Raw genomic sequence first — 16,829 nt, 5'->3', positions numbered from 1 at the left:
TTTCGTGAGAATGACCCATATATATATCAGATTCCATAATAGTTTAAAAATTAATGTATGTGTCTATTTTTATTATAATAGCTAAAAATTCACTGAGGAAAACGCGGTTTTTAAGACTCTTAATGTTTTTCTTACAATTATCTCATTGATTTTAATAATCATTATAATTATTATTATTTGGGCCTAGTTCAAACATAAAATTATTGTAAACTTAACTTGTAATTAATAATAATTTTATCGACAAAATGTATTTTTACTTACTTTCGCAATTGCCTTCAAGAGGATTGAACGTGTATCCAGAAATACAAGTGCAAAACTTTATAGGACCTATCATATGGCAACTATCTGAATGAGGTCCACAATCACATTCTGTCAAAAATTTAACGTAAAAAAGCATGCACATTAAATGAATAAAGGAAATGCCAAAAATGCAACAGTGGCATGATAAAAGAAAAGGCTATAAATCAAGTTTTTTTCCCCATTACTAGTAATTAAAAGAAAATGTACGTGTTAAGCGCAAAAAAAAAAAAAAAAAAAAAAAAAAAAAAAAAAAAAAAAAAANAAAAAAAAAAAAAAAAACCAGAAGATAAATAAACTTTAGATATTAATTTATCTTTGCTCGTTTTTTTTTCGTTTTCAGTATTTTTATTTGTCTTTGAATGAAATATTATCCTTCACATAAACGTTTTTTCTCGTGCATACTTATCATGGGCACAAAGCATAATTATTTTCGAAATTAAATGTAATCAAAATTTGGGTATTACGTCTTTATATATATATGACTCAAAAATAGTTTTTTATCTAAGTTAAAGAAATTTGTATAAAAAACTAATACAATCTTTGCTTCTACGCTTACAAACGAGGAGTTCTTACATCATTGGCCATACTGCCATTTTGTTTAAAACAGTTTACTTGATTGACATATTTTGCTTATTTAAAAGCATGTAGATTAATGCAAAAATAAACATGAGGGTGAGTCTGATAGCATTGACATAGTATATTTACTTATCATTATTTTATAACATTATTTTGAATAATATTACGATATTTTGAATAATACATAGCCTAATTCGGATACATCATAGGCAATATTTAAGACATGATTAGATCAATTGGAAAACTACGTTTATGTTTTATAAATGCTTAATTCGACCTATCCTACCTTATGTATACTGTTTATATAATTCTTTCAGAAAACTGCTTTGATACGCACTAGCCATATGGCATTAGTGAGGGTAAATCTCATAATTAAATATTCAGTTCATTTTTTTAAAAGAAGCAAGAAAAATGAAACAATTTTTGAATAAAAAATAGAGTTTTGAGTAAATAAAATAAAAAAATCTAATGTAAAATAAAAAGGTTTTCGAAGTGAAAGTTTACTACATAAGAAGTGTTTTTTAATCATTGTTTACTAGAAAAACTATTATTTCGTAGCTAAGTCGAAATTTGTCCACTCAGTTTCACAAATAAGTGACAAATTAAATTAAAGACATTGGTTATTAATATTTTTTTAAAAGAACAGATTTTATAATTACCATGAAAAAATAATGTTATTCCATAAATGATTAATATTTTGTATTAAAAAAAACACTTCATTGTGCTAAAGAGTTGATTTTTCCTTAACTTTCAACACAAAATTAAATGAATTAAAAGAAACGTATGGAAAAAAGTTATAAAATAGTTAAATATTTAAGAAATATGTATTTAACATAATTATCTAGGAAAGTTGAACTAATATAGGATACTCAAGATAATACCAAAACTAGGTAATAATAATCTTTGACCATGGTTATTTAGAAACATTTTTTTGACAAAAATGACTGTACTTTTGCCAACAACATTATAACAAAAAGATAAATTGCTCCCTCCACGGAATATTAGACTTCGCAAAGAATAGTTTCACCTAAACAATTAAATGATGCTTTTACCTTTACAAACGCCATCGTTAAGAGTGTAACCTGATCTGCAAGTACAGAATTTTGTGTCATTTACAAAAGAACATTCTGAAGCTCCACGTCCACAATCACACTCTGAAATATAAATGAATATTTAGTAGATCTCCCAAATTTATCATATAAATTATGCATTGATAAAGTCAATAAATGAAAAAAAACTACAATAAATGTATATTATTTTTCGGTTTTTTAGGGAGTAATTCGCAATCCAAGGTTGTTGCAAGAGGAGATATTTTCGAAACAAATTTATGAACGCAACTATAGAAGAGATAGGGAACTCTCTAATTAAGAACTTCTCTAGTGTTAAATTCGTGAGTCTTTGGATTTTCCTTCTGACTTCAATTGAGTTAAGTTTTCCAAACTTTTATTCGTCCACATTTACAGCTGTAGGCGTCCAAGTTATTATTCATGGCTGGAAGTTATAATTAAGCTATTATTATTTACTTGCAGGCATATATTCCTCGAAACTAAGTAATCATTTGCGTGTTATAAGATTAGCCATAAGCTATAATTTTTCAGTTAAAAGCTGAAATTATTGCTTTTTCGGAGTTTTTCTATAAGTATTTAGGAAAAATCTCCAAATCGCCCCCACATAAAGTCTTTAAGAAGCTGCTCCCAGGAAATATAATAATACCCTTACGCGGGGCACCAATTATTTGAAAATTGTTGGTAACCAGTAAAAATATTAGCACCCTTCCCATTTTTACATGATTTCTAAAATCCCATTTATTAACACAATATTAAAATAAAACTAGGTATCAGAAACTTCAGGGAATGTACGTCGGTGCAAAGGTAAAGAAAACATAGAATTTTTGCTTGCTTCAATAATTGTTGAAAATTCAGACGAGAATAGAGAGAAAAATATCGCTGATGATCAAATCTCCAGTCGAAATTTCTTAGATAAATATTCAGCTACAAAAAAATGTAAATTCATAATTAAAAGCTAAAAATATAGTCGCCAGTCAAAATGTATTGGTCGCCAATGGCAACCGGTAGATCGTATTTCTCGAGCTTTGCCCCTTCACCTGGAGCATAACCCGATCTGCATGTGCAGAGATTTTTGTCGTTTACATGGGAGCATTCTAGAACATACCCGCAGTTGCATAATTAATAAGCTACTTAAAACCTGCTATATAGCTAATTAATTTCTAAAATCAGTGAAATGAAATAAAGTTACAAATGCAGAAAACTTTTTAAGGGTGGGTTCGAACGAATTTGGGATGCTAAACTTTTTAAGAAAGAAGTCTTAGACATTTCCTTTCTAATCTGGGGCCCTTCCGAAATGTGGTTCAATAATGTTTGGATTTTCGTTTTGAAAGTAGATCAGTGAGGTTTATCAAATTTTTATCTGCATCGGCCATTGGCTGCAAGATTTTAGCTTATTCGGTAGTTTTTTAAAAGAGCTTTAATGTAAAAATTGTGAAATACTTTTTTCATAGAGTAAGGAACAATTTAAAATTAGAGTTGACAATACTCGCTAGCCACACATATTTTCACAAAGCTTGGACTAAACCAGAGAATTGAAAAGCTCTTTACCTTCACAAACGTCTTTGTTTACAGCGTACCCTTTTATGCACACACAACGCTTTTCACCATGCATATAACAGCATTCTAAAGTTCCATATCCACAGTCACATTCTAGAATATAAGTACAGGAATGAATTTTTTTTTTACATATATGATTAACAGTAAAATTAAAATAAAACAAATTAAGAACAGTCGAACAAAATTCTTAAAAGGATATTTGTTCTTTTGTGTTCAAACGCCTAGTAAACACTGCAACAAAATTGTGATCGAAATCATAGAAGACACAAATGCCTCTTTAATTGAAAGGGATAATCGTCATATTTAATCAAATATTTCTCACACTTAAAAAACATTTTTTTAAAAAAAGTTTTTAAGTTCTATTTTAATAAACTGTTAAATCATTTTTTCAATCTATTTCATTAGGCAATTTATTTTTTCGAGTTTTTAAGTTCAATTTCATTTTGTTGCACTCTTTTCTTATATAAAAAAACATTTCTTTTTTGGAAAGACGACACGAATAGGCTTTTGTTTGGAAAAGCAATATGCATTATCTAATATATATAATTCTCTTACGTGGCTCCCAAATTTTGGCTGCATTTCTTTTCCGCTGGAGGCAACGTTTGCTTTGGTTTGTTTACGTTACTAGTATTTCTCTTACACGGCGACGAAAAAAGCCTCATTACAACTCCCCGAATGGCAACGCTAGAAAATCGACCAATGATTGCCGCTAAAAATGCCACATGCCAAATCTAGCTGAGGTGGCTCAACATATAGCGCTTTTAAAAACGGAAACAGAAATAACCAGAGAGCATCAGTTGCGGCAATCTCATGCTATTAAGCTAGGCAGAAGTGAGTAGTCTTTGTCGATAGATCTCTATTTTCGTATTTTGTCGAAAGCGCTTTTTTTCACGAATTTATATATTACGAATTATTATCACGAATTATACTATAGCACATTTCTAATACGTTTAACGAATTACATGTCATTTATTTGAGTTCAAATTTATTTTAATGACTTAGTATTTACTAAAAAGATGTAATTTTTTTTAAAAAAAAAGTTTTTATATGGATTTGAATGATTGTTTTGAATTCTTAGAATTTTGTGCATTTGCAATGTACCTAAGTTAGTAGCGAGCGAAGTAAACCATATAAGATTGCGTGGCAATTTTCGGGGGTTGGCGAGTGTTATCGACCAGGGGGCACAGCCCACTAGTTACAATTATAAAGTCGGGCAAAAAATTTTTAATAATCTCAAAAATTCATCAATCAAGCGATGTCCACTACAGTTAGAAAAAATACTTTTAAGGTAGTCATTAATTATAAATTTCAAACAATTCTCGTCAGAAATCTAAAATGAAAAAAATAAGATGTTATCTTAAGCACTTGAAATAGCAGACTTATGGTGAAATTTATTCTTCAAAACAGTATAGTTTATTTCAAATTTTTAATTCAAACTGTTAATTTAACTTTTTTGAGCACACATATTGAAGTATTCCATTTTCATAAACTATGAATTTTTTACAGTTAACAAAGCTCTTCGTTTGCAGTACAAGTAGAATTTAGCAATTAGCAATGTATTCAAGGCGAAAATTGTAATCTTTAATAATTTTTAATTTAATTGTTACTTCAAAATAGACAAAATAAATTATATATATTATTTCTTAAACTAAAATAATATTTGTATGTAGAAATCCAGCCTAATTGGCGAGTTTCACTTTCGATACATTCTTCGTATGTACTTTTATTTAAAAGCTACTTCAAAGTTATTCTAAAAATCTCTTCTTAGTTAACTATTTTACTTGTAGCACGGATTATCTGTCAAATTCAAGAATAAAGAAATAAATGAATTAACAAATAAATTTTTTTGATATTTTTGCTTTATAGAACAAGAATACTGTTCCTCACCAGCAGCAAGGCGACTAAATATACTAACAAATGTCTGCCAGACTTCGGTCGCCACCGTTTTTGTGGAAAATTTGACAACTATAGTCTTTCTGGAATTATTGCAATATTTTACAGAATAATTAGGGAATTATTATGAATATTTCATAGTATTCAAAAAATTACTTTATATCACGCTTTCGTTTTAGAAATTAATCTTTTAATGTTTACTATAGTTTGAGAGATGCTTCCAAAAGATGTCGTTTCTTATAAATATTATCAGATTTTTCGAACATTTAAAATTTTACATTTTTAAAAAAAAGTGGCCATGCCTTTTAAAATATTGCTCCTGTTAAAAGTTGATCAGTGGAAGAAATTCCTAATTTTTGCTCAAGGAAATAATTAAGGGATTAATTATATCGAATGGTGAATAAACAAATGCCTGCTAGTCTACACCAGATCACCATTTTTTCGTCAAAAATGCATCAACTTATTACAGTGTTTTTTTTTTGTAATAATTATGAGTAATTTATCAAATTATTATGGAATAAATAATTATCTTGAATATTGCATAATATTTTAAAAATCACCGCATGCTTGTTTCGTAATTTTTTTTAATACTAGAAAGGAACATTGTAACATTTTGAGAAATGCTTCGAAGGACATGGTATACATTATTAATATAAACTTTTTTTTGCAATTGTTAACTGGCTAAAGTTTAAAATGTTACAATTGACAGCTGGTCAGAAGCAAAAACTGCTAATTTTGCTTCATTATGCGATCTGCATAAATGTACTCACCAACATCGTTAGAGCATTTAGTGGCTATTTCTTCGCTACTGTCACAATCACAATCACTTCCAAACACTGCATAAAACAGATTTACGCACAAAAATAATGTGAGAAATAAAACCTGACCTGCCATCTTTGAATTTTGGCGAGCTATCCCTTATTGATCTCATAGCTTATTAAAGAAAATAAATATTTATAAAGAAATTAATTTTATCTCAACATATGTGTGTGAAAAATCAATACATTTGGCATTTGATTAGAGTGTTTTTTTTTATCTGAGTTATCGTAATAAGTTACAGTCGAGCATACTTAGAGCATTATTTCATTTGTATTATTAAAATCATTTTGATGTTTCATGTGATCATTATCTACAAAAGGATTGCGTATTCAGAGAAAAAATGTATAAATAAATAAAACAGTCATTTTTTACATGGAAATTTTCTTATCAATTCTTTGTCCGATGTGAGTTATATTTTTAATACCAGGCGCAATCGTTAAACAAATAAATCAGCATTATTTAAACACTAAAAATGTTAAATTATAATGAATATTTCGAAAAAATTAGGAAATTTTAGTGCTGACATGTGGCCAGTTGTAAAATTTCTTAACGATTAATACTTTTTCACGAATTGAAAATTTTAAACAACTAAGAATACTCTTGATATTGAGATTTGAAGCATTTCTCAAGGTATGGTAAATATTGCAAGGTTCATATTTAAAATGAAGAAAAATTTTAAGAAAAAAGTGTAAATAAAGTAATTTATCCAAATTTATAAAATATCCACACAAATTCTTTATTTGATTGAAAAAATAGTTACAAAATGCACAGCGGGCACAGTTCAGGTAAAGCCGAGAAAACAATATTTTAATCTCCAAATGTTCCATTTAGTCCCTCCGCAATCACTGGCCACCAATAATTTTGCTTAATGCTGTAGACCTACGATAAACACATAATTCTTCTTTTTCTAGTAGAAAGTATTGAACATTTCTCACTTTTCACACCTTATTTATCTTAAATTTCAATGGTCAGTTATGGTCAGATATAAATTTAAATACACACCTTGTAAACACACACAATTGTACTTTTTTCGATTAAAATAATTTGATAATGAAAATTCGATAGTCATTTAAAATTGAAATTGCCAATTCTGTTAAAGTAAAGTGAGCAAAAGAGAAGAAAAAAAAACGGACCACCCCGATTGACTTTTGATCCAATGGTTGGATCCTCACGTTCGGAATCAATCTTAATGGCTCGATAAGGTGACCTCAAATATGCTAATTAGTAAGTGCAGATGGCATTTTCAGTTACAAAATCAGGCACAAAAACGTACTTTCTCCGAATAAACGTACTTCTTTCGACGGATTCGGATTTTTGATCCCCATATTATAGGAGGTAGCCGCAATCTGGGAAATATTGTCCCAATAATTTGGTCAGGATAGATCTCCAAAGTTTGGGCACATTAATGTTAATTCAATTTTTGCCCCTCTCTCTATACCTCGAGAACTTTTTAAGCAAATTAAAAAAATTTTGCACAAAATATCCAAAGTCAAATTCAGCGAATGAGGAGTTTTATAAAAGCATGCTTCTGATAGAATATGATTATACATCAGATTGTGCTTATATTTAATGTGATTATATTTAATTTTTTAGTTTCTTTTTTCAATAATTGATACAATTTCAATATTATACATATGCATAGTTTTGGAACAATATATTTATAAATTTCTTCAATATATTTTTTATAATTAGTAATACGAATACGTAGTTAAAATTTTTAAGCATCTTAAAATTTCTCAAATCCTATATAACAGCGCGTGTTTTGCAAAACTATTTTACCAACTATTTAAATGAAATTTTAACATTTTTAAAAACTTTATTCCTTATGGTACCACGTATATTATTTTTCAGTAATAGTTCCTTAATAGCCACGTATATTATTTTTTCATTAGTAACGAATCAATTTTTTTAGTACTTTAGGTTTTCATTTAAATTAAAGTTCTTTTTTAAATTATTGTTAAGTTTTGATTAAAATAAAGCTTGCCTGCTAGCTAAGAATAAAATCTTGTTAAAAAATTAAAAACATTCTGCTATTTTAGAATTATTTGATGGAAAATAGCTATTTACTAAGTATGCTATTTTTTCAAAAAATAGAGATAAATTATCGATTATTTTTCCTGGTGACTTCAACATAGATTATCTAAAATAGTTTTGATGTTTTTACAAGTCACTACAAAGAGTATGAAGATACCGAATAAAAAAAGCTGTCGAATATGTAGCCAAAATTTTTAAGTGTCTTAAAATATTTCAATATTCAGTCTTAATATCTTAATTGGGAAATTAAATTTTTAATTACCTGACCGCGTTTGATCCACAGAACTATCCAACAAATTATTTCATTACATCTTTTACTCTTTCTTTATGCTACCGCGTATATTTTTTCCTTGATAATATACTAAACTATTTTGTTTAAATTTTATTAGTACTTAGAGGTTTTCTTTAAATTAACACTCGTTGTAAGTAATAGCTAAGTATTTCATATCAGAACTATAGCCAGTTAGCTGATAATATTTTTAAAAAATTTCTATGTTAAAATTACTCAGTGTAAAACGTCTGACTGATCATAGTAAATAAGTGCACCCTTTTCTCTAAGATTGAACAAACAAATTATTTATTTATTTACTTTATTGTTTTTCATTCGTTTGGCTTGTAAATAATAAATACATATTAGTGCAACTCAAAAACTGCAGCTGTTTGTTTTGTTTTTTTAAATAAAAAAATTTTGACCGCAATTTTATCTTGACGTTTAAACTTATATATTGCACAGTTAATTTTAAGAAAGTTGCTGTTTTAAAAGAGATGTTGAAAAAATTATTTTGTTAAGATTATTTTTCAACTTTAGAATGATTCCTAAGATATTATTATAGCATGTTTTGTAAATAGGAAAATGTCTTACTTTGTTAAACAGCGAATACTAAAAATTGATATTTGTGAAAAGATTCCGAAGGCATGCCAATTTTAGAATAATCATCTAATTTGAAGAAAAAAAGTGCAATACAAAGTACGCATTTTTGAAACTTATTTTGATAAAAAAAATTTAAAAAATACGAGGCGAGAAGGTTAACATACTTTTTACAGAAACTACGAAAACCAATTTTTCCTTTATTGCGTCATAAGAAGATAAGAATGATATTGCTCCAAGGAACACTCAATAATTTCGTTATTTCCAAAATGAAATCTGTTTGATCGAAACATATTATTCCTCGAAAATTAAAACGAAAAAAAATTAGCTTTTGTATTAATCTAAGCTTATTCCATTTATTTAATGAAAGCGGTAACAAGGTTAAGGATATGCGATGGAAGCTCCGTTTACTATTATACTACAAATGCATTAAATCATATAGCTTGAATAATTTATTTCAAGAAAATATTTAATACTTTTAAACAAATAATGGCGTAAACATGAACTCGATCGAAATACACCTAAAATATATTCCAAAATATATGTAGAATAAACTTTGAAATAGGTGAATTAAAAAATACCTTTTCAAACAACTTCAAGTAGGTCGGATACGCTAACTTGTTTGAAATAGCTGTCCTTGTAACTATTTAATTTCGATTTATAGGGCTAGGGGACATTCCATTTTCAGATTCGACTTTTAAAAATTTTAATCGTAAACTGAATTTTTTTTAAATGTTCTCAAGACTTGCAGTAAAAATAATTACTCCACTGATTTTTTTTGGAAAGTAGGGTACTTTGGGATTATTTTTTAAGCAATTAATCGTACAATATTCAACATACTATTTCAATATGTTATTCTTAAACATAGCATATTTAAATGTTTTTTAATGCCATTTAACATTTGTCAATTCCTTCAGTTATAGAAAAAAAAATATCGTAATTTGTACAAAGCCTTGTGAATATGCGTTAGAATTACTATACAATCTACAGTTTATCTTTAAGGCACTTTTTTGTTTTTGTTTTTCAAACTTTCTTGCCCAGAAGACTCGATTATAACTGAAAAAAGGATTACCCCTAAAATTTTGCATATAGTTATAAATTATGTAAATTTGATTTTAGTATGAAATCCTCGTAATAATGAAATAAATATTTTAACAGTAAATTAAAGGTCAGATAGAGAAATGGGCATGCTCCAAAATCCTTATAAAGCTCTAATGTATATATTTTTTTAAAAATTCGGCTTTAGTTGGCTGCTACTGACAAATATGTATAAACTCTAATGTTGAAGGGTTATGAAATAAGTTCCAAATATACTTAGATAGGTATAAAATATTTCATTGATATATTTGGTGGTGATATATTTGGTTCGCTTAATTTAGGTAATATATGCTTATTGAAATAAAATAAATTAACTATGCATTAGAACGCAAAAGTAATGGAGTAAAAGATATTTATCTAGAAGAACCATAAGATATCATCATACTATCATTAACGACATTGATGCTTGATTAATGTTTGTAATATGTTAACTGATTTAAAATAAATTAACTTACTAAAAAGCAAAAATAATAGAGACTATTCATTTTGGGGAACCGTAAAAAATCACGATATTATTATTGACACTAATGCTTAATTACTACTTATATTATGAATGAAGCAAAACAAGCTATGCGCTAAAAAGCGAATTTAAAGGGGGAAAAATTTAATAGGAAATTTGTTTAGGAAATCCGTAGAAAATCGTCATTTGCGGATGACGTTTACTTATTGTGCACTACTGACGTTAATATGTTCTACTGGTATTATGGTAATTGGTGCAGTTTTGATAACAATTCTGCGACGGGTTTTTCATAATTTCAGAAATTACTTTTTTCAGTAGTAGCAAAGATAGTGTATTAATATTTTAATGAATTAGAATATAAAGAATTTCGCTTCTTTACTGCTTATATATATTTTAGTACAGTAAATTAAAGGTCAGATAGAGAAATGCCCAAACTTCAAAAATCTTATCAAGTTCTAATAAGAATTCTATTTCGGCTTTAGACGGCTGCCACTGATAAATGTATTTTAACAAAACTTAAATGTTGAAGAGTTATGTAATATGTTCCAAATATATTAAAAGGTATAAAATATCATATTAATATATTTGGTGAATATTAAGAAGGCACCAATACTTAATATTACATACTGATACTTTGGAAATAAGCGTTTTACGGTCCTCGAAAGGGATATGCACATTAGAAAAGTACTTGATAGTGCAATAGCATCATGAGAAGTGATACTAAATACATTTTATCTTTGTTCTAATGGGGTTTAATCTTTCTCAAAAAACGGGTTTTGCTTACTTCAGTAACGCAAAGCCACCAAAAAAGGCAACAAATAATACTAAATAAAATTTTTTAATTATTTCAACTATATTAATTGAAAAATTTAGTGGAAGAACCAGGCAAGTTACATTTTCAGATCTAAAAAAAAGTTGCATCCTAACTTTTTTATTACCAATTTGTTAGAAAGAGGGACAAATATTTCTTAGTTATTATTAATTTGCCCCTGAATAGTTTGAAATAAAAATCATGCAAGCATATTGAAAAATGATGTAATCAGTTATGTTAAGATTTGAGCGAAGGCAAAAACAGTTCTGTAACATTAAACTTACCGGTATTTATACAACCACTTTTTTTATTTTCCCTGATTCGTTAATTCCCCTAAAAGTTTCACTTACCTGGCTCTTCCACCAAGTTCTTTAATTGGATCGGTATATGATTTTCAGTTTTGAGCATGACTTCGTTGTGTTTCTCAATACTCATTTATTTTTTACTCTCCTTGTGCGAAGAACGGGTATTCAGCTAGTATGTAGTAAAAAAAATAATAATATGAACGTGAGGTTCGTTTTTGAAGAATGAATTCACGATTGGCTGACGCCATTTGTTATTTTAAGTTGCCCTGTGGCCAGTGGCGATTATTAATTTTTTTAAATTTCAAAATTAATAAAAAAAATTTTTAAATTTCAAAATTTCCATCATGAAGGCCAACGACTTCCTTATTAGTCGTTACGAACGAAGAATCTTAAATAAAACTCGATTTATAGTACCACACAGAAGAATTGAATACATAAATAATAACATCCCTACCACTAAGTTGCTTTTGTCTATTAAGTGTTTATTTACGCAATAGTAGATTATTGTTGCTGTAGTTGTTGTAATTCATTTACGTCGCACTAGAGCTGCACAATGGGCTATTGGCGACGGTCAGGAAACATCCCTGAGGAAGATCCGAAGACATGTCGTCACAATTTTGATCCTCTGCTGAGGGGATGGCGCCCCCGCTTCGGTAGCCCGGCGACCGCAAGCGAAGTCAAGCACTTTACGGTAGGACAGTTTAACGAGGACCAATACCACACACCCTAGGTTCCTACGCAGACTGATCCAAGTGGTCACCCATCCGCATACTGACCGCAGTCAGTGATGCTTGACTTCAGTGATCTGCTGGGAACCGTGTCTTAACGTTCAGTCCACTGCGGACTAATAATAGTAGATTAAAGGAATCCACACAGATTGTATAGAAATTGAATTTCTGCCAAATATGCTGAAAATTTTATACGTTGAAGTTCAAAATAATATTAGCAAACGTTCTCGTTGACACTAAGTCCAAAAATCGATAGTTTCCGAGATACGGATCATTAAACATAAAAGATATAGGCAACGGTCACTGTGCTGAAAGGTGCTTGAACACTTATGCACATTGGACTTAAGGTACTTGCGCACACACGCAAGTGATATCTGGTTTGTAGGATATGCATGGTATAGAGATATCGTTAAGTATCCATTTACGAAGTTAGCGAATCGGCTCTCCCTACAAAATGTAAATAATTTTCAAATAATTAATGACTAGATATGTTTATGCGTAATTGAATACATTTGTATGCATCCAAGTATTCTTTTTGTTTAAGCAATTTGTCCTTAATGGCTATAACATGAGCAAAATCTGATTCGACGTGGCGCACGTGGATTAATGCTAATGTCATGGCGGTATTAGAGAATTGAGAATTACTATTTATGTTTGAGGCATCGTATGTCGGAAAATATATATTTTTGAACTTAGTGTCAATGGGAATCTCTGATTAGAATAATTTGAACAACAACATATTCAATGGGATACCTGCAAGCAACGTAGTGTGGATATCTCGATATCGATTGATTGTTGAAACATAGCATTTATTTACGTTAGCAACTGTGCTTTACATTATATTTTGAATAAACCAAACCCGTCAAGTATCAATTCTAGCAAGTGGTACATTCAATACTAATTTCAATTCTTTCACTATATATTTCTTACTTAACACAAAGACAGGTACAAAGCTATATTGAACATAAACAAACTAATTATGCATTGAAGTTGCCAGGTACACAAAACAAAAATATACCATGTCTACAATAAAATACAAAAACAAATAATAAATATAAGTTAAGAAAAAGGGGTAGACGAGAAAGAATTATATTTCTACGAATTCGATGAGCGATACAGATTTGTATTTAATTAACTTTACATTAATTAACATTCTATTTTCTGTTGACAAGCTTAGTTCAGCTTTAACACGTCATTTTGTTTTTCAACAATCAGCTCTTGCTGACATCATAGTTCACCTGTGTGGGTGTTCGTGATATTCTTTTTCTTCTTGAAAGGCAAGTACCCAATTTTCAGCCAATTCGACAACGTTTTAATTTCCATACGATTTGTATGGGGTTCTTTTTCTTTAGATTGCATATTTTTAATATAAAATAAATAAAAAATATAATAAATAAAAAATGTAATGAATAAAAATTTAATAAATAAAAAATATAATAAATAAAAATATAATAAATTTAATATTTTCTGGTAGATGCTAAAGATAATCAACAGAATTTTCAGACAGAGCCACAAGGATTTTATTCAGAAGTTGTTATCCTCAAGATTTTAAAACAGCCAGAATTATATACAAGTCTGTTTGTGAAACAAACAATAAATCATTGCATAGCAATTAGTAAGGGTCGGCACGAAACAGAAAGCTGTGAAGTGGGATAGCCCCTTGCTGTTCTTTAATGCTGAAAGGTTTTTGAAAGTAATCTTCTTTTACAAATAATTTTCAAACAAATTCTGCATTCAATGTGTTTCACAATTTTCAAAAATTTCCTGAACTTAATCTTCTTTTTCAATTTTTTAAAAATAACTTATAATTCCAATGTCGTGTTTCAAATAGTTCAAAAATTCCATGGATCTTTTATTCCATTTGAGCTGCTTTCTGAAGTAGATAAAATTATAAATCTAATCCCGAAAGAAACACCTATAGGAAAACAAAATATGTTTTATATTACAATAATTCCATGTAAAATATTTATTTACATGGTTTAAGGAAAATTTAAAGTTAAGACTGTTTGGAAAAAACTCAGGCTGTTCTGACCCATAGTTTTTACCCTTGCTTGTTTACATTGAGGGTGTTCCCTAAAGATCTTCCTTATTGTTCACTTCTAAAATCCATATAAAAAATGAAAGCATTAAAGTATGCACAATAGGAATCACAAAAAAAATTGAACGAAATCAGAAATCTGACAAGTCACAGTACTTAAAGATTCGCCTAATAAATAACAAGAATTGGATTGATGTAGAGAGGAGTTGAAAGACGATTGTCAGAAACATCCTCAGGTTTCAACCTCCAATTAAACTTTGTTTGATGTTTATTACACTCACTTTTCTGGATTGTAATTTGTCAGATTTCAATGACAATTTTGTTTTTTTCATCGACTAAATATTAATTTGGGTCCCCCGTAAGTATATTTCCTTCTTTTCATTTGAGAAAAATATTCTAAAAATGTCCATAAAGGGTGATCTTAATGGAGCACCCTGTATAACTACATTACATACAACTGCATTAGCTACAAATTATATCATACATATAAGTTATTAAAAGAACACAGAAATAACGTTCCCTAGTTCAGCGTAAAAGGGTCTAGGTGGTTTTGGATTCGTAGAGAAAGCATCAATGTACATTTTTTTCCGATTTACTAAAAAATACTTGAGTTTTAGATTGAAAAATAGATTGAGATTAATTTAGGCCTATGAAGGACTTACTTAGGACTATTAAGGACTTACAGGAACACAAGTGCAGAAATTATTTAAAGCAAACACTTTTTTGTAACATTTTTGTAATGTAAACACTTTTTTGGGCTGGTGTTGCAGGTGTTGTTCGGTATGCAGCAATAAGGGTACGCAAACAACGTTTATAATTTAGTTTTCTTTAGAGCTGAAATTCGAAGGGGAAAAAAGATACTATGACGTCCTGAGCACACGATAAAATCCATGAAAAATAATATAAATAATATAAATAATTGTAAAAGCTGTGCTCTTTTTAAAACCATACTAGCTTAAAAAATATTGAATAATAAAAATTATTGCGTTCTTTTTAAAACTATAATAGCCAAAACATATTGAAAAATAAAAATTATTTAAATTTAAAAAGGTACCTAATTTATTGCATTTCTGTAGAATTTTTATTTTGAAAAGAACACGTATGAAATATTTACAGACATTTAAGTTCCCGGATGAACTAAAGCATCATCTTATATTCAAACCAATTACCAGGTTTTAACTTAAATAGGTTTATTGAAAGTTCAGATATTTTGCGAACAGGGTAAAAAAAAAATTGAATGGAGAAAAATGGATTTTGAAGCAAAACTTTGAGTAAATAATTTTAATAAAAATACTCGAGTTCGAAGATGATTCCAGTTTAGAAATGCTGTGTGTGTTACTGTTTGTTTTCTGAGAGTTGGTTCCAATATTTTTGCTATAACTTTAGCATTTTCTTTTTTTTTTTTGGTCTTATCTTACAGTTGATGTCAAATTGCTCAGAACGAAACAGGTCACAACATATAATTATTTTTAAAAGAAGATGGAAATTTTTTTTAAGAAAAACACTTTAGACCCACTTAACAGATGCATATATATATTTTTTTCTAATTTTTCTAAGAAATGAATTTTCTTTTTTTATCTTCTTCTTTTCTTTAATTTTTAAATTAGATAAATTATTTTTAGTATAAGTTTTAACCAGCTTATTAGAATTTTGTTTATGTCTATGTGAATTAATTTTTCAGATCACTAAATTTAGATTTTGTGCGATTGTAATTGAACCTAACTTTTTAATTCTATTCTAATTTGATTGTTTTTTAAAATTTCTTTTAAAAGATAAATTATGTCAAAAATTTAATTGTTAAAGTTTTTCTTTGTGTTACTAATGCTGCCATCTAACAACGGAATAAGGATTCACATAAGCGGTATAACTACTTTAATATGATGAACTTAAATTAAAAACTCCGTAAGTGAATGAATGGAGTATAATTGGGTCCTCTCTGTAAAACAGGTTGTGCCGTGTGTGTGGCTGAAATCGTATTCTTGGCCATAGATGGCGCCACAGGAAAAAGCAGGAAATTCTGCCTTTGAATTGAAAATTCGCTTGATTTCCCAGGCAGGCTCGCTGGTATTGGTATGTGGCATAAGTAACAGCAACAACATAACTGTTGTGGGGAACGGTACGGAGATATGACGAAGAAACACCGCAGAAAACCTGACTATCTCCCAAGTACTCGCATATATATCGTTGAGCACTCGAAAGTTCTGCTGACCTTCGATAATGTCTAGAAAGATGTTAGAAACCTTAAGAACTGTCTTTCTACTTGGAAAAAATCTTA

At 28.9% G+C, this 16,829-nt stretch overlaps 3 protein-coding genes across 3 annotated transcripts in view; 1 reads left to right on the top strand and 2 right to left on the bottom strand.

Moving 5' to 3' along the window:
* The window catches only part of LOC122271932 (protein kinase C-binding protein NELL1-like), a 45,288-nt gene extending 38,907 nt beyond the window's left edge, over window positions 1-6,381 (bottom strand). Inside the window, exons 1-4 of the mRNA XM_071178116.1 lie at window positions 6,164-6,381; window positions 3,492-3,593; window positions 1,929-2,030; window positions 262-369 (exon numbers count right to left, since the gene is read on the bottom strand). Of these exons, the coding sequence (XP_071034217.1) occupies window positions 262-369; window positions 1,929-2,030; window positions 3,492-3,593; window positions 6,164-6,287 (436 nt within the window). The 5' untranslated portion in view covers window positions 6,288-6,381. The remainder of the gene's footprint in view (window positions 1-261; window positions 370-1,928; window positions 2,031-3,491; window positions 3,594-6,163) is intronic.
* Window positions 1-16,829, top strand: part of LOC107456201 (cuticle protein 14-like) — a 206,301-nt gene that overhangs the window by 77,677 nt on the left and 111,795 nt on the right. The gene's annotated exons all lie outside the window — the stretch shown is intronic.
* Window positions 14,212-16,829, bottom strand: part of LOC107454911 (rh5-interacting protein-like) — a 104,871-nt gene continuing 102,253 nt past the window's right edge. Inside the window, exon 14 of the mRNA XM_071177334.1 lies at window positions 14,212-14,431. The gene's annotated coding sequence lies outside the window, so the exon portion shown is untranslated. The remainder of the gene's footprint in view (window positions 14,432-16,829) is intronic.

This window comes from Parasteatoda tepidariorum, chromosome 2, assembly GCF_043381705.1.
Source record: "Parasteatoda tepidariorum isolate YZ-2023 chromosome 2, CAS_Ptep_4.0, whole genome shotgun sequence".
Lineage (NCBI taxonomy): Eukaryota > Metazoa > Arthropoda > Arachnida > Araneae > Theridiidae > Parasteatoda > Parasteatoda tepidariorum.
Note: the sequence above shows the minus strand (reverse complement) of the source record. Positions and strands in the feature narration are given on the sequence as shown.